The 23,699-nt window shown below is 41.4% G+C and overlaps 1 protein-coding gene across 1 annotated transcript in view; it reads right to left on the bottom strand.

The window, feature by feature from the left end:
- The window catches only part of FGF10 (fibroblast growth factor 10), a 70,493-nt gene extending 47,519 nt beyond the window's left edge, over positions 1-22,974 (bottom strand). Inside the window, exon 1 of the mRNA XM_069964736.1 lies at positions 22,025-22,974. Coding sequence (XP_069820837.1) covers positions 22,025-22,457 — 433 coding nt within the window. The 5' untranslated portion in view covers positions 22,458-22,974. The remainder of the gene's footprint in view (positions 1-22,024) is intronic.
- Between the last annotated feature and the right edge of the window lie 725 nt (positions 22,975-23,699).

The raw sequence follows: 23,699 nt of genomic DNA, 5'->3' as shown, positions 1-23,699 counted from the left end.
TGCTGCTAAAATCTTGGTGCCAAATACCACAGGACACCTTCAGAGGTCTTGTGGATTCTGGGCCTCTACCAGTCAGAGTGGTCTACACAATATTAGAGTGACTGACAGCCTTGGCTTATAGGAGGTTCCTCTTCTACTCATGGTGGCCTCTCTAATCCTGGGACAGAGGAAGATTATCAGAGGGAAAAATATGTTTTGAATGTAGAACTGTAAAATGTGGACACAAAAATATGCAAAAAAAAAAAAAAAAAAACTATTCACCCTGATTTGGAAAAATAATTCTAATTTGCAGAATACATTGATATAATTTGATTAATGGTACGTTTAGTGTAAATTAAGCTTTGCCACCTTCAAGAATGTATATGACAACTGTAGTTGTTTTCTATAGGAATGTTATTTCTGGAAGTGGTTCTATTAATGTGAGAGCAGTCCAAAAATCCCTATGGATGACCATAGGGAATTTCTAATTCTTTACAGTTGTCTAGTAGACTCATCAGTCAACCACAGACAAGTCCTTCACTCTGTAATGAAGTGAGAGGCAAATACAGAACCACTTTGCCACTGGCAATGGAAAGCGAGCATTAGGATTGGTGGTGGTGGTGGGGTCCCAGTCGCTGACTCGCACTTACTCAACTTGTATGGAATATTTAGTCAATATACAATAAAGGTCTTAATAGGTAAGCCCCATTAAGGTTCATAGGTGTATCCTCCACTTCCAAAAAGTATTGTTCTGTCCTCCAGATTCCTCGGTGGTAAAACACATGTCTGGAATTACGCATGTGACACAAGTCACATATCCTAAATTGTAGATGACCTAATTTTCATTAATACTCAAGAACTGGGCAGCTCTTCAAGGCAAAATTCTGACCGGTTTATATATTTAGGGCAAGCAACAAATGTCTAAGCATGTGTACAAGAAAATGTCACCCATCTACTTAAGGAAGTCAAGATGAATGATTTAACTGAACAAAGTTTATAAGGGTTTCATGTTCCTTCTACAGTCTTGTGGTCTGTCACAAATGTTCTTCTCTTTCCTCCACATTACGTCACTTCACTGTTCTTCTCAAATATATCCCCGTCCACCCATAACAAGGCAGGAAAATGAGAGCTTGCTGTGATTCAAGTACAGCTTCCTAAGTGGTCTCGGAGGTAAGCTCCACCACTGTCCTCGACTGACAACAACCCTCAACGTTTTACGGACTAATGAGTCCAAACTCAAGATAATGACAAAATGTATTCTATGCCCCGAAGATTCTTTAATCGGGCCTACAATTGGTAGTCAAGTGTTGAGAAGGTTCAGTGCAAGTTTGGGGTTGCAGACCAAAATCATTTCATTGTGAAAAAAATAATTCTACTGTAGGAAAAAAGGCCCTGAAGCACATTATGGTGCAGATTAAGACATATTTATGAAAGCCTTATGGTTATATGAGAGGCAAGATCTCAATTCTTGCCTTTAGGGTGGCCATTTTTTGTAGATCAATCTGCTCCTGCTGTCCCCTAACTTCTGTCATTGGGGCAAGGTTAGGCATCCCATGTGTATGTGTATAATCCTATTATTTTATTCCAGGATAAAAGACGCTAGATATTGATGGTATTCATTTATTTATTTCCATAGAAATAAGCTGTTCTTTCAGCCTAGCAATTTAACGAAGGAGATGGGAGTATAGAACTGTCAGTCCAACCATTGTCCCACTGAATAGGCTAACACCTGAAACCATGTTAAGCTTCTAGGACAAGTGCCCCAAATACTCAACCAGAATACTTTGACAGTACTTTTGATACTAGGTTTATTCATTTTAGATAGTCCAAGCAAGACTATGATTTATGGTGGTCATTGCTTTACCACAGGAGGTATAGTCTAAAGATACTCCAAAATTCAAGGGGGAATAGAGATAACAAGAGGTGAATGGGAAGGAAAAGTTGGACATTCTTCATATACGATGGAGGGGAAATAAGTAGGAATCAAAATTTAACCATATCGTGATAATTTTACTCCTCTGTAACATTGGATTAAGACCATCTATTAAGGTCTGTAGTTTCTCATTCACAATATGAAAGACTACATCAGGTGCTATGAGTCTGAGGAAGAAAAAGAAAACTTGATCTGTCCATATTTTAGTTTAATTTGAGAAATTTAGGGAATTAATGAAAGTTGGTGACAATGGGCATCTGCCATCTTTGTGCTCTCATAAATATTTACTTCTTAATGCAAAAGTACCATCAGGTACATTGCTTTAAATTTTTTTATATGAATAGACCAGTGCCAACACAGGGATGTTGGTGCCGCTGTCTTTTTTTTTTTTTGAACCGTGGCCCAGTCCCCACACACGGCACCGATCTATTCTCAACAACCGACCCAGCCTGAAGCACTGGAGGTCCGATAACTCTCAGTGTGACAAAACCACCTCCCCTCTGTGACAAGGCTCCATTACAATTAATGGAACAGAATCAAAGAGGGGAGGGGTTTTGCCACACTGGCGGGCTAGCCTCCAGTGCTTCAGGCTGGGCGGAATAGACCAGCCCCATACAAAGGAACCAGGCTGCGTTTAAAAAAAAAACGACTACAGCACCGGCATCCCTGTGCTGTCCTATTCATATAAATAACTTACCGTACCTGATTATATATTCACTTTAAATACCTATGCATCAGTTAAAATTTATAAACCAACCAAGTTGGCGGAAAGTCCTCACTGCCACATAAGACACATGAGACAACAACAGTAAATGGAACATGATAGTTGGGGCCCTGTTAAAGGTTCTGTACTTGGGCCCAAGGGCTTCAAGGTACGCCTCTGTTAACCAACAAATACGGACAGACATAAAAATAAGATCAAGTGCAATCCATACTCCATTTGGGATACTTTTACATTGCAGTCCACGTAGTAAAAGGACTTTGAAGACCAGCGATAAGATGTTGGAGATAGTAGAAGGACTTTGAAGATCATTGCTAAGATATCACCTAGAACACTTAGACCCACATTCAATCCTTCATCAGTAAAGAACATAAATTTTCAGGACACTTTGCTAAGAAGGATCATTAAACTAAAACACGTCCTCTGCCATAAAATTCATTGGGAAGGTCCAAAGCCTGGAGACGAGGATATAAATCTCCAACTTCCAGAAGAAATAACAGTGTGCATGCCATCCACAGAAAGGTGAAAGTAGACAATGAAAAAGAACAGACACACAATATGCAGTTTGTCTTCAGCCACAAGTAAATCTTCAAAGTGCTTGACCAGCTTGACTAAGAGCGGTTACCAAAACACAGAACTTTTTCCACCAAGAATCTAATGCCTGAGTGCCATCACGGGAATGTCCTAAACAAGACAATCTGACCCTACTGTACCCGGTCTCACCTTACGAACCCAAACCCCATTTGACCTTTTATTATAGTGAGATGTAAGAAAGATGGATACAACTGCGACAGTGATTTCCTTCAGACTCCAAAAAAGAGAACAACTTCTACAACTCTTCTCAACCCAACACCACATAGGATTGATGGTTGATGTCCACTGGTCCCCAGAGTGGTGGAATCTCTAGGGCATATTTATACACATATCCACAACCATAAATGTCAGATACGTGTGGATCCACTTCTGAGATTACCAACGAAAGGATAGACACCATAATCCCACATGGAATAATTCAATGCAGCCAGTAGCAGCAAGCATGCTCTACTGAATTCCTATCGGCTATAATAGAAAGAGTTGTTATTATGTGCATATGCAGTAGCTCTTCATTGCATTGTGGTTGGTAGACTGCCTTGCGGGAGCTAAAGCAGCCTAATTACCTAAGGCTTCTTTATAGCGGACAATGCATAAAACATACTGTACCCAAGAGAAGAACAGCTCTGAAGCAAAACCTTCTGCTCTAACAATAGAGGTGAGCGAATCTCAAGCCTTGTCCAATGCTGAGTGTGCAGAATGTTATTACTGGTGGCTGAAGAAGTTGGATGCAGCCTTAAAGGGGTTATCCAGTGTTAGAAAAACATGGCCACTTTCTTTCAGAGACAGCACTACTCTTCTCTCCAGTTTGGGAGCAGGTTTTGCAACTCAGTTCCATTGAAGTGAATGGAGCTTAATTGCAAACCACACCCGAACTAGAGATAAGAGCGGTGCTGTCTCTGGAAGAAAGTGGCCATGTTTTTCTAATACTGGATAACCCCTTTAAAGCTGCCTGGAACACTTGGATACAGCCAACATATTCAGCCATCCGTAATGAAATGCTACATGCTCGGGTTTGGATGAACCTGAATGTGCTTGAAGTTCGCTCATCTCTACATGTAAAATGCATGGCAGACAAAGACAGCAGGAACTGTAATGGGGACATGCGTGTGTACTTCATATTCCTATTCTTCTGTGGGGACGAAAAAAAATGCATAAATTGGAAATTCCACCCGGAGATCGCTATTTATGTAAACTTCCCAGAAAACCGGTATGTATGAAAAAAAATCTGGAATATTGTATATTCTTAAAATGGAAAGTACGTTCTTGAGCAACAGGAATGTTTGTTAACACTAACATTCATGTAAGTGGTCGAATCACTTTTAGCTGAAAAATAGTAATGTGTAATGAGCGAGGGTCCCCGGACCACAGGACTATAAACTGCCAACAACTTTTTGAGTGGGGGCTGTTTTTAACAGACTAAACAATATGTTGATTTTCAATTTAGTGTAAAAAGTTTTTAGATGCCTGTTGGGATCCTAGTGTTTCGAGGGATTTTCTGACCCCTTAAAGGGGATGTCCTACTAAGTGTTTTTTGCCATTATTTTAAAGTGGCTGTTCTACGACTTAAAGGGAATGTGTCATCAGAAAATTACCTATTGTCTAAATCCCATCTTTGTGCTAAATATATATTTTTAAGGAATTTTTTAAAGAATTTTTGGTGATGTTTTCACTAATTTTCCATTTTACTATCTATATTTTTAAAATAATCCTAAAAATCTTGCAGTTTCCATTCTGGCCACTTGGTCTAAAGCTAAAAAGTGCACTCCTGATCAGCACCAACAGAAGTACAATGATAGGTAACACCAATATATAGATAACAGGAGTATATACAATAGCTGCTGCTCACAACTCACCCCCATCCCTGTAGAATGTCACAGTCCCCATAATAATATAAAAAATATATTTTGCAGCGAGATCCGCTACGAGTCAAGGTCCTGGCAGGTCCTGTGCACACATACAGTGTGTTACCCAACCGCAGCCACTGATTGGCTGGGCGGCAGAGCAGGAAGCCGGGACCCCCGGAAGGGAGACAGGTAATGTATACAGAGAGTGGGAGTCGGGCAGAAGCGAATGAAGGGGTTAAGGGGGTGGCTGCATTACATACTCGCAGCGGTCTGAAATGTGTGCACAGGACCTGCCAGAACCTTGACTCATAGCGGATCTCGCTGCAAAACTCGCAGCGAGATTTCCACTGAGAGTCGGTATGTGTGAACGTACCCTAAAAATGTTTCAGCACCTGGCTCTAACCAGTAAAATAAATAAATAAATAAATATTAGGTTTTATATTACTTTTAATACTGGGAAAGAAGCAGATATTTTCGTGATCCTCTATATATACTTCATATTCCAATTATATGTGATTTAAATTTTCAATATAGAAAACATTTTTTGATTTAAATCATGCAGAACATTGGGGGAGATTTATCAAACATGATGTAAAGTGAAACTGTCTCAGTTGCCCCTAGCAACCAATCAGATTCCACTTTTCATTCCTCATTCCTCTTTGGAAAATGAAAGGTGGAATCTGATTGGTTGCTAGGGGCAACTGAGCCAGCTTCACTTTACACAATGGTTGATAAATCTGCCCCTAGAAGTTTAAAAACTGCCCCTTGGTATAAACATACAGGTCTTATATTACAGGTGCATACATTTATTTGACCAACATCTCCCCTGACCTCCACATACATATGAACTTTTGCTATGTGTTCTCAATAGAAAGAAGGGAAGAAAGCCGCTGTCAGACGGCTCTGGTGGTAGCTTCTGTCTCTGAGAACAATAGGGTCGGACAGTTGGAATCCAATATACCTGACCTTTCTATATTCCAACGTTGTCTGTTGGGAGGCCCTATACATGTTAGAAAGTTGTCTGAACCGGTTGAAGTTGGGAGTTGGAATTTTAACCTCTATCATATGTACATCTACCGAAGAAAAACATCATTAATAAAACCTCCCTTCATTGTGTCCATCTATCGAATATTTCTCACTAAACTTCATGTGAATTGTTGAATAATCTCTTCTCATCAGCCGTAAATTTCCTTTATCTAGAAAAACCAATCAAGTTCCGTGGAAATAGGAAAAATCTGTTTCTGGTGAAATACGGGGTCAGATACGTTGGGTTGTATATCACAACAGCGCTGTAATACTTCAGCTTTAATGTTTGCTATAAATGTAGATGACTAACCCCAGAAATTAGGATTGTGGTAATAAATCACATATTATGCAAGTATTACTCATGATATATACATCACACGGCCGTCATCCAAGCAGTCAGAGGTTAAAGTCAGAGATTTCTCATGTAATGGTTATAGCCATAGGGATTATTTTATAGGGAGTGTCATATTAGGTCAATCCCCATCCATGTGACCTATTAGAGCATATGGACAGCATAGAGCGCTCCCTGTCTGACCAGCTGATCGCCATACGGTCCTCATTTAGAGAAAGGCTTCTTCAGATGAGACAGTGTCTCATAGTAGTGTATAATAATAGTGATGATGTAATCTTGTAGGAAGTTATAGATGTTTATAATGTCGTTCTCGATCCACATGGTGTATTACCTTCCGATTCTTTACAGATATGTAACATGGTGCCCATGTTTTCCAAGAGACATTCTACCCTAGGAGCATTGCTTCTAGAAAGATTTGGTGAGACATGGAGGCGCTACAACATGGTGCATAGACTGCCCTACCCGACTATATTTAAGTCCATTAAGTTATTTCTTGTGGTCACCATTGTAGCCACCAGGACTACATGATGAATTTTGTCAAAAATCAACTAAGTTACATATTATTATCTTAAATTATGGGTTGCCTTAGCAGAATGACCCTGTGATTTTTAAAAAATTTTATTAAATATTTTTTTTCAATTTATTTTTTATTATTTTGAAGCGAATATACCATCAGGTACATTGCTTTGTTTTTTTATTTACATTAGCAGATCGATGCGGGGATGCCGGTGGTGCGGTCCTTTTTTTTGAACCACCACCTGGTTCCTGCACACAACGCCGGTCTATTCCCGAGCATCGGCCTGTCCCTGAAACACTGGGGGCATTAGAATCAATGGAGCCGCGTCACAGAGGGGAGGGGAGAAGCGCCTTCCCCACTGTACAGTACAGGGGCAGGGATTTATTATGGTGACAGGTGATTGGTTCGCTTTATTGGACCCTAAGGCTATTATCATACACGGTATAATAATAGCAAAAAATTAAAAATAAAACAGATGGGGAAAAAAAAAAATTCTTTTTGCAAAAACAAGCGGTAAATAATGGGCATGAAAATGAGTTCATTATTTCGATGCCTCTTCTTAATTATGGACATTTTCCTTATTTGTTTGTGCACTGATGATCAATAGACTTATATGGTCCATAGACTTCAATAGAGCACACTATTACATTGAGGCTACGTTCACACACCATCTTTTCTTGCCCGTCATTTTGAGGCTAAATAATAGCAGTAATTTTATAATGACTGCCAAGATAATACAAAGAACGTCCGTCGATATAAAATAATGGTCGTTATTTGATCTCAGAATGGCGGCCATCCTAAAAAACAGCCGTCAAATGCCCCCCAAAAATTATAAACATAGCCTGAAAATATGGCAAATTTACCGCCGTTTATTTTACTGTGTGTGAACATAGCCTAGGGGCCGGCTGCTCTTTATGGTTACCCATTTGTCTTGGGGTAATGAGTCACATGTGTTAACCCTTTCTGCTGCTCTCTGACTCAACATTTCCTTACAATCCTACAATCTCCACTGACAGAAGACACGGCAGTCCGGGCAGCTTTTCAGGTTGAGATTTATAAACCAATTAAACCTGTAATGAATCATGCAAGTCATGGTCCATGGGTGAGTGCATTAACTCTATTGCAGCGTCAGTATATCTTCCTAAATATGACAGCTGCTGGTGTAGTTTGACATTGTTGGGCGCCTTTCCAAGAACAGCAAATCCTGTTATGGTATAGCTGTCCAGAATTAAGCACATACATAATCACCGCCTAATCCCCATACCCTAAACATTTATGCCAGGCTGGCACCTCACAATTTACAGTATATAAAGCTAATCCCATCGACAGGCCCCCAGTATAAACCAAGCCGTAAAATCTTCTAATGTTGTTACTCTTTGCCTAATAAATAAAGATACAATATATACTTATTTTCATTTCTTTGATGGATTTTTTGGGGGTATCTGTCATTTTTCATGATATATTTCACCCCCATCTATCTAAATATACCTTACATTGTCCAGGGGTATGTCGACTTTTACAACAAGTTTTAGGCTACGTTCTCCCAACTTTTTTGGGACACTTCGTGGCTATTTTTTGCATAAACCGGCTGTGTTTTGGCTCCAAAATGACAGCCATCCAAAAAAATCAAATGTCGGGGCCTAACAATGTCAATGGCCATGAAAACACGTTGTAGGAACTTAGCCTTAGGCTAGGTTCACACAGTGTAAAATAAAACCTAAATACGGCTGTAATTTCAAAACAAATTTTTGGAACAAATTTTTTTTTTTTTAATAGTATTTTGCAAAAGAAGGTGGTAAATATTGAGTGTGTTTATTATCTGAACAGTTGTTATCAATTACGGATATTATTCTATACAGTATGTGCACTGCCTGCCAATTTCCCATTGACTTCAATGGAGCATAGTTTTAGGCTATTCTCACACAACGTACTATATTTGAAAAAAAAAAAGCCTGTTATTTTCCATTAAAACAATGGTCCTTCTTTTCATACTACAATGAAATGCATTGAAGTCAATGGAACAAACCTTGGAACGGCCTTTATTCAATGCATCGTGTAAAAACAACGGCCACTGTTCTATTGACTTCAACACATTTTATAGCAGTTTAAAAAGTACTGCTGTTGTTTTAATGGAAAAAAAAATTCTTAATAGTATGTTGTGTGAACATAGTCTTATATAGAAAATACTGTAACCTCTATTTCACGGTGTTTGAACATAACTTTTTATAGCTTAATTCCAATGTAATAGGTCTCATCTGTTTTCATGGTAACAGACTACAAACAGTCATGTGCTACAGTCATGTGTTATTTTATTAAACTGGTAAAACACAACAATTACTGAGCTCGAGGAGCTCAATCCAACGGAGTACTCAATCACAAGTCTCCATTGATACATTGCCACCTGAAATATTAGAATATACAAAAACGGGTTCCGTGGAGCCTCAGATAAGAGTCTCAAAACATGGGCATAGCCAGATATCCCTCCTGTAAAGGAAACCCATTGCTAATGGGTGCCTCTCAGTGGGGGGGATCACCAAACTACCCTGACACATAACCCCTTAAGTCCTACTCAGTAGCAGGTATTAGGACACAAATAGGGAAATACCAGGGTGGCCCCTTTAATGTTATAGTCTAACTAAATTGCGAGAATTGCGACATGACAATGGACATCCATCCACAGACAGCTGTTTCGGGGTATTGCCCCTCGTCAGCGTGGAGCAGGATTCTGGATATCGGAGGCAATGAACAGTAGACCAACAAAATTTTACTGAGCTGAGCATGAGTGACCCAACCTAGCAGGATGCAGCAGGCAACAGGTTATCAAAACAAAGCGGATGGGAGATTAGTGAGTCTATATCTCTATAATGATATATTTTAAGAAATGCTTGTACATATTTAAGAAATGAAAGCTGCGCTGTGATTGGTTGTTATAAGTAAACAGATAGATAGATAATTAAAAGACATAGATAGATAGATAGATAGATAGAAGATAAATAGATAGATAGATGATAGATAGATAGATAGATAGATAGATAGATAGATAGATAGGAGATATATAGATAGATAGATAGAAGATAGATAGATAGATAGAAGATAGATAGGAGATAGATAGATAGGAGATAGATAGATAGATAGATAGATAGATAGATAGGAGATAGATAGATAAATATAGAAATAGATAGATAGATAGGAGATAGATAGATAGGAGATAGATAGATAGATAGATAGATAGGACATAGATAGATAGATAGATAGATAGATAGGAGATAGATAATAGATAGATAGAAGATAAATAGATAGATAGATGATAGATAGATAGATAGATAGATAGATAGATAGATAGATAGGAGATAGATATATAATAGATAGATAGATAGATAGATAGAGATAAATAGAGAGATAGATAGATAGATAGATAATAGATAGATAGGAGATAGATAGATATATGATAGATAGATAGATAGATAGATAGATAGGAGATAGATAGATAGATAGATAGATAGATAGATAGGAGATAGATAATAGATAGATAGAAGATAAATAGATAGATAGATGATAGATAGATAGATAGATAGATAGATAGATAGATAGATAGATAGATAGGAGATAGATATATAATAGATAGATAGATAGATAGATAGATAGATAGAGATAAATAGAGAGATAGATAGATAGATAGATAATAGATAGATAGGAGATAGATAGATATATGATAGATAGATAGATAGATAGATAGATAGATAGATAGATAGGAGATAGATAGATAGATAGATAGATAGATAGATAGATAGATAGATAGATAGATAATAGATAGATAGGAGATAGAAAGATAGATAGGAGATAGATAGATAGATAGATAGGAGATAGATAGATAGATAGATAGATAATAGATAGATAGGAGATAGATAGATAGATAGATAGATAGATAGATAGGAGATAGATAGATAGATAGAAAGATAGATAGGAGATAGATAGGAGATAGATATATGATAGATAGATAGATAGATAGATAGATAGATAGAAGATAGATAGATAGATAGATAGATAGATAGATAGATAGATAGATAGATAGGAGATAGATAGATACAAACAAACAGCACTCTTCCCATTCACAAGGCCATATTGCACCAACAGATCTGACGACAGATTATCTGCCAAAGATTTGAAGCCAAACCCAGGAACAGACGATAAACGGGGAACAGGTCATAAAGGAAAGACTGAGATTTCTCCTCTTTTCAAATCCATTTCTGGGTTTGGCTTCAAATCTTTGGCAGATAATCTGTCTTCAGATCTGTTGGTGGAATAGGGCCTTAACACTACAGCTTTCCGTCATGGCTGCGGCCTACCCGCCAGCACTGAGACTACACACAGCAGCTGCAGACAGCCGCCTCTAGATCAGCAGCCCAGAAGTTTTAAGAGAAAGCGCTAAACGCCACCAACAATAAAACCTGCTCTCGACTACCTAACCGGCATAATGATCATCTAGTAGGGCGGCCGCCCCTAATCCTTCGGCCGGGCTGGATGGTGTCTCGCAGGTATCTGTTTATTTTTTAAAACAGCGGGCTGCTAGAAGATAACCGCTAATCCAAACATTTATTTAGAGCCGGTAAAAGGGCACGCCATTAAAATCCTGTGGTTATTTATATTATGAACAGCTTGTACGCCTCACCCCTTACAATATTTATAGAGTGACCATGTGATCGAGTGTCGGAGATACCGATGGCGCGTCGCCATCTGGGGGCTACACTGGAGTTACTCAGCAGATTAGGTTCTTTATGACAAAATATCTTACGGCTTTGTACGGGAACGGGACAGATGTTCTTTTCGACTTCCAGCATGTAATTTTTTTTTTTGTGTGTGTAAAGGAAGGGATAAAAGGAACATATCAGGTGTGGGTTTAGGATCAAAACTATCTAGCTATTTACTGTAGTTTAAACATCCTAATTGGCTACAATTTACCATTTGGTGGGTTGACAAAGTTGCCTGTAGGCGCAGTCAGATCCCGTTCCCATGTAATTAGGCAACATTTAGACAATATCTTAATGACACCATGAACTTGTACTGAGGGAGTCCAGCTGCAGAGCGCGGCTCTGATTGCACAACCCAATGTAGAATTAAGTCTTACAAAACCTATACTTTACCTCCAGAGTTTTTGACACAGATGTTCATTAGAGACAAATTAGAGCACAGGGACGGACGGGAACATATATATATATATATATATATATATATATATATATATATATATATATATATATGTCGTTTTAGGGCCGAGCCTGCCCAACGCACACTACTGACATTTTAAAGATCTGTAAGCTCTTTGATCTAGAAACTTCTCAGCATCACTAAAGCCGCCTCCTGTGTCACTAATCACTTGTGTACAGACAATTACAGTAGTGAATAACACATCTAACAACAACAAAATATTCACACCTATGACTATAATAAAGTATAATAAGTGTAACACTCATTTGTTGCAATGGTTTGAAATGCGTTGCCCATTTCTTGTGTATTATTTATGTGCTATATAGATGTTGTAGCCGTATTTGAGTGGAATTACCCAGTAGATGGGAGTTGATTTTGGGGAGTATCTATACCTGTTTATTGGCAGCGGTCCATGTAGGACAGACGCAGTGTGGAGATTACAAGGCATGCAAAGAGAAAAAAAAAAAGGGGTAAGCTGGTTTTTTTTCACTATGGTGAAAAGATATTGTTTTCAAATCAACTGGTGTTAGAAAGTTGTACAGATTTGTAATTTACTTTTATTTAAAAATCTCCAGTCTTCCAGTACTTATCAGCTGCTGTATGTCCTGCAGGAAGTGGTGTATTCTTTGACACAGTGCTCTCTGCTGCCACCTCTCTCCGTGTCAGGAACTGTCCAGATCAGGAGAGATTTTCTATGGTGATTTGCTACTGGTCTGGACAGTTCCTGACATGGACAGAGGTGGCAGCAGAGAGTACTGTGTCAGACTGGAAAGAATACAGCACTTCCTGTAGGGCATACAGCAGCTGATAAGTACTGGAAGACTTGAGATTTTTACATACAAGTCACTTACAAATCTGTATAACTTTCTGACACCAGTTGATTTGAAAACAATTTATTTTCAGTGTAGTTCCACCTTAAATATAAAAAAATATATATTTTTTTTACCAGAGTACCCCCTTTAACCCACATACAAGATATAAATACAAATAACAATGGGAGCCCCCAAGGTTTGACAACAGAAATAACACTTATGGGAAAAAACCTTCTAATTGAGGAAAGGCCCTAAAGATGTGTGTAGTTTCATAGGTAATGTAATGCACCACAGAAAAAATATGCAAAGTAGCTCTCCTGCAGAAGGAGGAGATCTTGCTCTTTGGTGCCACCTACTGGAAGTGGTGGCAAACTCCTCAAGGAGATTTCAGGAATGTACAGCCAGAGTAAATAGGTAGGGAAAACAGTACAGTGAGCCCTAGAGCTAGGCCCTGACTGTCCCTACCTATTTGCCCATCCAACTTGAGGTGATAGGTGACAACTGGTCAACGTTCCCTTCCTACGCACCCTACTGACCAGAGGCAAGAACCCCTAAACAACTGTCTACAGTTGGGTCACACTTCCTTCTGGGAGAGATTCTGGGTTGGCTAATAATCCCATTCATGTTTTAAGGCTCTGAATTGGGGCCAAGCACTAGGTTGCATGTCTGCTACCTCCAATAGGCGGCAACAGATAGGGAGCTCATTCCTTCTTTACTTTTCCTATGTACAGTAACTTACTTAAAGGAAAACTCCGGCCTCAGGGTTTGGTTATTTTTTTAAATAGTAGGGCATGGCAGGGGGAAAAGCGGCACTAACTTACCTCTCCCCGTGCCCACAATCCGCCATCTGACCAGCCCCAGGACCCTCACTGAGCTCTAGGATCTCTGCTGCCGACGTCACCACCCGGATGATGGACTGGCTGCTCAGCCAGTCAGTGACTGGGCAGGGGCGGGCTGAGCAGGCTGTCCATCAGCTGAGACAGGCATTCTCCCCCGAGTTGTGATGACGTCCAGGCGGGGGTCCTGGAGCCAGTCAGACGGTGGATCGTGGATATGCGGAGAGGTAATTTAGTGCAATTTGCTGTTTTACCCCTGTGCCCTGCCATTAAATAGGAAAAAAAAAATGAGGCCGGACTTCTCCTTTAAAAGTTTCCGAAATAGGAAATGTTTTATGCCATCGCCCTTCTTCCTTCCAGAAACAGCGCCACCATAACCTGTCCATGGCTGTGTTTGGTACTGCAGCTTAGCTCCATTGACGTCAATGGGTTGTAACATCTGAGGTGCTGTTTTTTATTTTTTCGGCATGGCAATGTGCACCGTATACACAGAACCATTGTTTATGTTGATTCTCAATGACCCACAAAACTTTTGTAGACAAGTCAGCCACTTCTGAGACAAATGTATCAGGTAAGGTCTGGTATTCCCCGTACAGCGCACACATATATATATATATGTGTGTCACGTTTGTTATACGCTCCGGCGATACGGAACACAAACAAGGCGACCGTGTCTACTACCTTTGTGACGGTACTTTACTTCGGCACAACATCCATTTAACTATTATTTCCAAGCATCAAGGAGAACAGATACCTATACAAATAAAAGATGTGTGCTTTGGCAGCGTAAAAACAACAAGACATTAAGGATTAAAGTCAGAATGATCCCGGGAGATGGGATACACCCTTTGACTCTACAAGACATAAAAGTTAGAAACTTGCAGTGAGCTGTTAACCTATCAAAGGGCGATGCTGTGATGCTGAGACTCAGCAAACAAGAGGTGTAATAGCTGCACTCAATGTCTGGCTGCACAACAATCTGCCCGGATTAACAGATGGGAACGGTAGCACGACAGCCACAACATCAAAGACACCCGGCTTTATTGACTTGATTAAAGAGCAAGGAAACTCTGTATGTGGAGCACCACAAGACAATTACCAAAATGATGGATCAGAAGACGTCGCTGTCAGGTTGTAACAGCAACAACCAAACAAATGGGAAGCTGCGGGCACGCCACACCGGGGTATTACTGCCTCCGCATAGACCTGCTCTAATACAACACAGGAAATAGAATAATAGTAATAATAATAATAATAATAATAATGGCTTTCAGTCTAGAGGGTTAAAAGAGTATGTGACCCAGGGGGCGATCACAGCTATTTGCTGGGACACTTACAGCACCATCATGGACCTGGAGATGTTTTCGGCATTTACACAAAGTGATCAACAAGTCTAAGAACAATCAGGGTCAGGACAATATAGAAGTCTCCCTCTGCTGTAATGCCTATAGAGAATGACTAGGTACTGCTGGATATAGACATTTATCACTATGATACATAAATGCATATATACATGCACAATACACTTATATGAGATAGATCATCTATCCCATATCTATATCTTCTATCTATCCAATATATATCTGTCTATTATCTATCTATCTATCTATCTATCTATCTATCTGTCTATTATCTATCTATCTATCTATCTATCTATCTATCTATCTTATATCTATCTATCTATCTCCTATCTATCTATCTATCTATTTATTTATCTATCTTTGTATCTTTCATATATCTATCTATCACAGGAACAAGAAGATAGATGAAGATAATGAGAGTTACGATAGGACAAAAATGAAGAAAGATGAGACAGCTAGAGATGTAGAGAGATAATGGATAATGGATGGATAGATAGGATATATGGCACATACTGTACATCTGCCTTTGTCTTAACCCCATTCCCCATAGATTGTAAGCTCTTGCAAGCAGGATCCTCATTCTCCTTCTTTAAACATCTGATTGTCTTTTTATGTAACTCCAGAATTGTACAGAGCCTCAGGAAATAAATAAAATTATTATTATAGATGACAGATATGAGATAGACATGTAGAGATAAATAAAAAAATATATATAGGTAGATAGATAGATAGATAGATAGATAGACAGACAGACAGACAGACAGACAGACAGATAGATAGATAATAGGTTGATCGACATATGGATAAAACAGATACAACATAGATAGATGTTAGATATATATAGATAGATAGATAGATAGATAGATAGATAGATAGATAGATAGATAGATAGATAGATAGATAGATAGATAGATAGATGATAAGAGATAGATAGATAGATAGATAGATAGATAGAATATAAATATATATAAATAGATAAACATGAGAATACAGTAGATAGATACAAAATAGATATTAGATACATTGATATCAATGATGATATACATAGAGATAGATGGATAGATAGATAGATAGATAGATAGATAGATAGATAGATAGATAGATAGACAGACAGAGAGACAGGCAAGAGGTATACAGACATGCATACGCAGCAGATGTATAGACAGTAGAGATGAGCGAACCTGGAGCATGCTCGAGTTCATCCAAACCCGATCGTTCGGCATTTGATTAGCGGTGGCTGCTGAAGTTGGATAAAGCCTATAAAGGCTATGTGGGAAAACATGGATATAGTCCATGTATCCATGTTTCCAGACAACCTTAGGGCTTTATCCAACTTCAGCAGCCCCAGCGAATCAAATGCCGAACGATCAGGTTTGGATGAACTCGAGCATGCTCGAGGTTCGCTCATCTGTAATAGACAGGTATCTGCTGACAAATTTAAAAGCTGAGCCATAGAGAACCCACGTGTCCTGTCCATTGCCCACTATATTATTGGAGTGCTCCTACTTGTAAATCATACAGATGAATAATATCAATGTTTTAACCCATAAAGTTACTGCTTTTTCTCCATATTCCCCCAGTACTTCATGATTGGGTTGAGCACCAGGGTCGAATACTTCCACTACAGCTCATGGTTTTGTATTGATGTTTAGCCTTGTCTTACAGTAAAGACTTTGGATCTTATGTATGTACATAATTGTGTACTAGGTGGTGGAGAGGGATAGAGAAATGATGGAGGCCATAGCATCAGGTGACTGCAGAAGACAGCGTGATATCTGCAGCACCTTCACAACAACAATTCCCATACACAACCCAACAAAAAACTACAAGCTTTGCTCCAGCAGAAAACTTCCAGTCTGATCCTGTGATCTGTTCATTAAAGTGGATAAATGTTCTACAAGAACGGGTCATAAAGGAAAGACTGAGATTTCTCCTCTTTTTAAATCGATTCCTGGTTTCTGTCATATAAATCTGTCTGTGTAAACGCACCACTAGATCCTGCAAATTAAAGCTGAAGGCACAGGGTGTTATGAAGAGGATATTATGGGTCATATGTTGGGCATTTTTTCTATGTAGGACCCTCAGACTACTTGGTCTAATAGGGCCAATAAAACCACTCCATAAGCTAACATTTATAGACATTATTCAGTAGAGAACCACAGTGTTGTCTGTCTAGCTAGCCACTCTACATGGCCCCTGGTATTAGTCCATTAGTTTCCTTAAAGAGACACCCTAATAACCCAAGGTTATTGGCTGTCCAGGCATGATGGGAGTTATAGTTTGGCAACAGCTGGAGGGCCAAGGTTCCCTACCTCTGCCATAGACCATACTTTAATATCACAAATCCACAAAGAGCTCTGCTACATCTACACTTCAAAGTTAGCATTCAGTTCTTTTTTTTTTTTTTTTTTTTTAATAAGAATTTATTTTGAAAAGGTTAGCAAGCCCCCGAAGCAGACCCCCAGCCAGAATTTATTTGTAATATATTGGACACATGCTCAGCAAAAGAGGTCAAATCCATTAGGTAACTCACACCATACCAGACAACCATAGGGGTTTTGTATACTTCTAGATTTATGGGTCTCTTATGAATGTAGACCTGTGCTCACAGAAAACATACCGGAGGAGGAGAAGAAGAAGAAGAAGAAGAAGAAGAAGAAGAAAACCTGCCGAGACTATAATGCAAATGACAGATTCAGGTCCCAAGTATTGTAGACAAGAAATGTATATAATCACAGCGGGAGAAGGAGGCCTTCCAGCAATCATCGGCCATATGTAAGCCAGTTGTGATTGCGTTTCGTCACACGATTCAGATGTATCCAAACAAGGCAAGAAAACAGTGATGTAGTCATTGTTATTGTTGTCTACTTGTAGCATTTGTACATAGTACAGTATATGATCCCTTTTACCCCAGCCCTGCACCCTAATGAAAACCAGAGCCGGCCTCTTAAGCAGAAATCAACTCTTTTTCATTTAAGATCATATACACTCCTTAAATAATAAAGGATAATTACTCTCAGACTCGGAAGATTTACTCCTTCAGATTTCTATCATCCTGAGGTTTTTTTTTTTCTCTGTTTATTTAGAAACAAATGGAACATTTGGAATTTGGAACAAATAAATGTTCTAGAGTGAAATGGATACATGGTTGCAAATGTATAGAGGGCTGGAGGAAGAGGGGGAGAGAGCCAATAGGTATCAACCTACAAATACTATAAAATAATAAAACTAAAAAGAAATTCTGCTACAAATCCCAGCTGATAGTGATGGTTCAATACTGGTAGTACTAAGTTGTGATACTTTACATTAGGGGAAGGAAAGGTGAGGTTTTTGACACATTAAGGTCATTTACAACTGGTCCTACTGTTTCGCATATGACTGCAAGGCCAAACAGGGGTACATACAAGGGACAGATGGCTGAGACCTATCCAGGCCTTCCAGTCAGGCAGTCATAGGGTCCAATTCCACAATTAATGATAAACGATCCCGAACGACCTGAAATCGTTCACCCAATTACACGGAACGATGATCGCTACTTATGATCGTTCTTGCGGTCATCCTGTCATCGGCTGAACGACGTCTTATTACCCCGAACGATTTGCAAAAGATCAACGATAACAAAAGGTCCAAATTCTATCAAGCGCCCAATAAATTCTCGTTGGTCGTTTAATCGTTGCCTGCTATTACACGAAACGATTATCGTTCCATTACAAATGATTTTTTTGAACTATAATCATCCCGTGGAATGGGGCCCATACAGAAGACATCATAGGTTCTAGTAAGTCAGCAGTAGTTTGTAGGAAGATCAGCAGTCCTGTGTAAATTGCATACCAAAGGAAAAAAAGCTTGAACTATTTGAGCAAAAAAATCCATTTACAGAAGCCAAGCCTGATAGATGTCCCCTGCCCCAATACACTGACAGCTCCAATACCTGATCCCTACCTCTGTTTTACAGAAAAATAGTGCAGAGCTGGGCATTCTGCAAATCTTCAGCTGTTGTGCAAGCACAAGACACGGCATATCCTGCTGGGACTTATAGTTCTACAACAGCTGAGAAGCTGCATGAAGCCCCTGGCCTGAACTAGTAGCCGCAATGTCCAGTAAAGTTCACAGGTCTGCATGCCATGGTTTATGACCCTAGTGGTGCCTTTCTGTCCCAGCAGCATGCAGACAGGGTGTCAGGGCTACAACCACAGCTCATTAACCCCCTAGGATTAACCAACTGTAAAATTACCATTTCCACCCCCCACACTCCTAGCACTAGTCTGGACCTTCTTAGACAGGGGCATACTTGATGTTATAGTCAGCCACAATCTCTGGAATAGCCACCCACCATGCCTGGAGTAAGAAGCCAAAGTAGACTCCATATCACTGCACTAGTCCCTGTACTAGTTGCCATCAGACCCTAAAAAACAGTCATTCACACTCCCTATACTAGTCACAGATAGTCACTGTACTAGTCATTGACAGTCCCTGTAATAAAAATCTGCAGTCATTGCACTAGCAGCCTTCATCCTCTGTACCAGTCATCCAGGGTCCTTATCTAAATTACTTACAGTCCATAGAAAAGTCACCTACACACAAGTCAGCCTCATACTCTCTCTGTTCTAGTTGCCTCCACTCTCTGCACTGCTAGGACTAAGTATTAATGTTCCCAGCACTACTTATACTGAAATAGTTATCCACCTACTATTCATCCTCCCTTCCAGGACTATCTATTTATTCTCTGCACCTCCTGGACCTTCTGCATTAGTTATGCTTAGTCTTTGTACTATATAACCATGCGCCTATATTAGTTAGTTGCCCATCCATCCTTCCTGTATCAGTATTATCCATTCTCTGTACTGTCACCTTTACTTCATGTACTATGTGCTCACTCACTCACCCTCTGTACTGGTCACGCACACTTCATGTACTAGCTCCTTCCTGTACCACTGTTACCACTCTCTGTAATAATCCCATTCACTCTATGTACTTACCCATCTTCCCAATAACAGTATTCCCCACTCTCTTACCCACACCCCTGGAACAGTCTCCCACCCTCCCAGTACCAGTGTTACCAACATGGACAGTACCAGGGTTCCCCACTGTCTGTACTGGTCCCTCACACTCCATGTACTAGTTACTAGTTACTCATCCTTCCTGTGCCAGTGTTCCCCACTCTGTGTGCTGGTCACTCATAATTTATATACATGGAGTGTGGATGACCTGCAGTATAGCGAGTGGGTGACACTGGTACTGGGAGGGTGAGTAACTAGTATAGTGTGGAGTACCTGCAGTACAGAGAGTGGGTGACACTGGTACAGGGAGGGTGACTAGTATATGGAGTGTGGATGATTTGCAGTACAAAGAGTGGCTGACACTGGTACAGGGAGGGTGAGTAACTAGTATAGTGTGGCTGAAGTATAGAGAGTGGGTGACACTAATACAGGGAGGGTGAGTAACTAGTATATGGAATGTGGAGTACCTGCAGTACAGAGAGTGGGTAACACTGGTACAGGGAGGGTGAGTAACAAGTATATGGAATGTGGATGATCTGCAGTACAGAGAGTGGGTATCCCAGCACAGGGGAAATGAGTAGCAAGTATACAGAGTGTAGATTACCTGCAGTACAGAGAGTGGGTGACACTGGTACAGGGAGGGTGAGTAACTAGCATATGGAGTGTAAAGGACCTGCAGTGTAGAGAGTGGGTAACACTGGTACAGGGAGGGTGAGTAACTAGTATATGGAGTGTGGATGATCTGCAGTACAGAGAGTGGGTAACACTGGTACAGGGAGGGTGAGTAACTAGTATAGTGTGGCTGTAGTATAGAGAGTGGGTGACACTGGTACAGGGAGGGTGACTAGTATATGGAGTGTGGATGATTTGCAGTATAGAGAGTGGGTGACACTGGTACAGGGAGGGTGACTAGTATATGGAGTGTGGATGATTTGCAGTATAGAGAGTGGGTGACACTGGTACAGGGAGGGTGACTAGTATATGGAGTGTGGATGATCTGCAGTACAGAGAGTGGGTGACACTGGTACAGGGAGGGTGAGTAACTAGTATAGTGTGGCTGTAGTATAGAGAGTGGGTGACACTGGTACAGGGAGGGTGAGTAACTAGTATAGTGTGGCAGTAGTATAGAGAGTGGGTGACACTGGTACAGGGAGGGTGACTAGTACATGGTTACTTACAGTACAGAGAGTGGGTGACACTGGTGCAGGGAGGGTGAGTAACTAGTATAGTGTGGCTGTAGTATAGAGAGTGGGTGACACTGGTACTAAGGGGGTGAGTAACTAGTATAGTGTGACTGTAGTATAGAGAGTGGGGAACACTGGAACTAAGGGGGTGAGTAACTAGTATAGTGTGGCTGTAGTATAGAGAGTGGGTGACACTGGTACAGAGAGGGTGAGTAGTATATGGAGTGTGGATGATTTGCAGTACAGAGAGTGGGTGACACTGGTACAGGGAGGGTGACTAGTATATGGAGTGTGGATGATTTGCAGTACAGAGAGTGGGTGACACTGGTACAGGGAGGGTGAGTAACTAGTATAGTGTGGCTGTAGTATAGAGAGTGGGTGACACTGGTACAGAGAGGGTGAGTAGTATATGGAGTGTGGATGATTTGCAGTACAGAGAGTGGGTGACACTGGTACAGGGAGGGTGAGTAACTAGTATAGTGTGGCTGTAGTATAGAGAGTGGGTGACACTGGTACAGGGAGGGTGACTAGTACATGGTTACTTACAGTACAGAGTATGGGCAACACTGACCCAGGGAGAATCAGTAACTGGCACTAGTTGCCCTGGCACTCTTTGCACTGGTGATGTGCCCCCTGGCCAGGGGCAGGCAGGGTACTCACTGTAAGGGCAGTCATTCTTCTTGGTCCCGCTAACCCTGCCGGTGTCATCGATCTTGAGGAAATACTTGTGGAAGGAGAAGAGCTTCCTGAGGCGGATATCTCCTTGAAGGTAGTTGTAACTTCGCACGTGTCTCCCAGAGGAATAGTTGGAGGAGATGTCCGGGGGGCGCACTGACCCTCTCCCCCAGACCTCATCACAGGTGACAGACAAGGAGCAGACCAAGAGGAAGAGGAGCAGGGAGCGAGGCAGGTGACAGAAGCCTGGGCCACCATGTCTCAGTATCCATTTCCACATTGTACTGAGGGCTTCAGAAGATGCCTCATGGAAAGACACATACTGGAAGGATAAAATCCAATGGGGGGTGAGCTGGGATCTGGTGACCACTGACTCCCAGGACTCTGCTCTGTGCTGGAGACTGTAGTGCATCAACATCCATAACTCCTTAGGGGACCATCCAAAGCTGAGGAGCTCTCATGCCTCCTTCCCCCTGGAGATCCTCATCCACAAGATGCTGCTGCTGCTGCTGCTGACTTGCACTGCCCTGTCTGCTGCCTCTACTTCATACACCCACTTTCCCAGCAGGCTCCCAGCATGTTAAAGTCTGCAATGCCTGGAAAAAAGACATGACATGTTCACTTCCACCCCCCAAAAAAAGTCTTAATCCATGTACAGCCCCCCTTCTCCTCCTCCTTCCTCTTCTTCTTCTTTTCCTTCTTCTCCTGGCGATGAGCAGTCAGTTCTGCTGTAGACAGGTTGGAAGCTGAAGTGTAAATGACAGTGATTACAATGCAGAGGTGGGATGTCTCTTGGTGGGGTCAGGCAGAGGTGGTCATCTGAAACCCAGGAGTTAGGGGGGAGTCCCACAGGAGGGGAGGGGGCTTCTCCTGCAGCAGACAGAGATGACTGATCCCTCGCACTGATCTGGATGCTGCTAATTGCTGCTGCTCTCCCTGCTCCTCTGCCCACCAGCACTGCTCTGCTGCACACACTGCTGCTCTCCCTGCTCCTCTGCCCACCAGCACTGCTCTGCTGCACACACTGCTGCTCTCCCTGCTCCTCTGCCCACCAGCACTGCTCTGCTGCACACACTGCTGCTCTCCCTGCTCCTCTGCCCACCAGCACTGCTCTGCTGCACACACTGCTGCTGTCTCCCTGCTCCTCTGCCCACCAGCACTGCTCTGCTGCACACACTGCTGCTGCTGTCTCCCTGCTCCTCTGCCCACCAGCACTGCTCTGCTACACACACTGCTTCTGCTGTCTCCCTGCTCCTCTGCCCACCAGCACTGCTCTGCTGCACACACTGCTGCTGCTGTCTCCTTGCTCCCCTGCCCACTAGCACTGCTCTGCTGCACACACTGCTGCTGTCTCCCTGCTCCTCTGCCCACCAGCACTGCTCTGCACACACTGCTGCTGTCTCCCTGCTCCTCTGCCCACCAGCACTGCTCTGCTGCACACACTGCTGCTGTCTCCCTGCTCCTCTGCCCACCAGCACTGCTCTGCTGCACACACTGCTGCTGTCTCCCTGCTCCTCTGCCCACCAGCACTGCTCTGCACACACTGCTGCTGTCTCCCTGCTCCTCTGCCCACCAGCACTGCTCTGCTACACACACTGCTTCTGCTGTCTCCCTGCTCCTCTGCCCACCAGCACTGCTCTGCTGCACACACTGCTGCTGC

This window comes from Dendropsophus ebraccatus, chromosome 3 (genome assembly GCF_027789765.1).
Source record: "Dendropsophus ebraccatus isolate aDenEbr1 chromosome 3, aDenEbr1.pat, whole genome shotgun sequence".
Taxonomy (NCBI): domain Eukaryota; kingdom Metazoa; phylum Chordata; class Amphibia; order Anura; family Hylidae; genus Dendropsophus; species Dendropsophus ebraccatus.
This window is presented reverse-complemented; position numbering and strand designations above follow the sequence as displayed.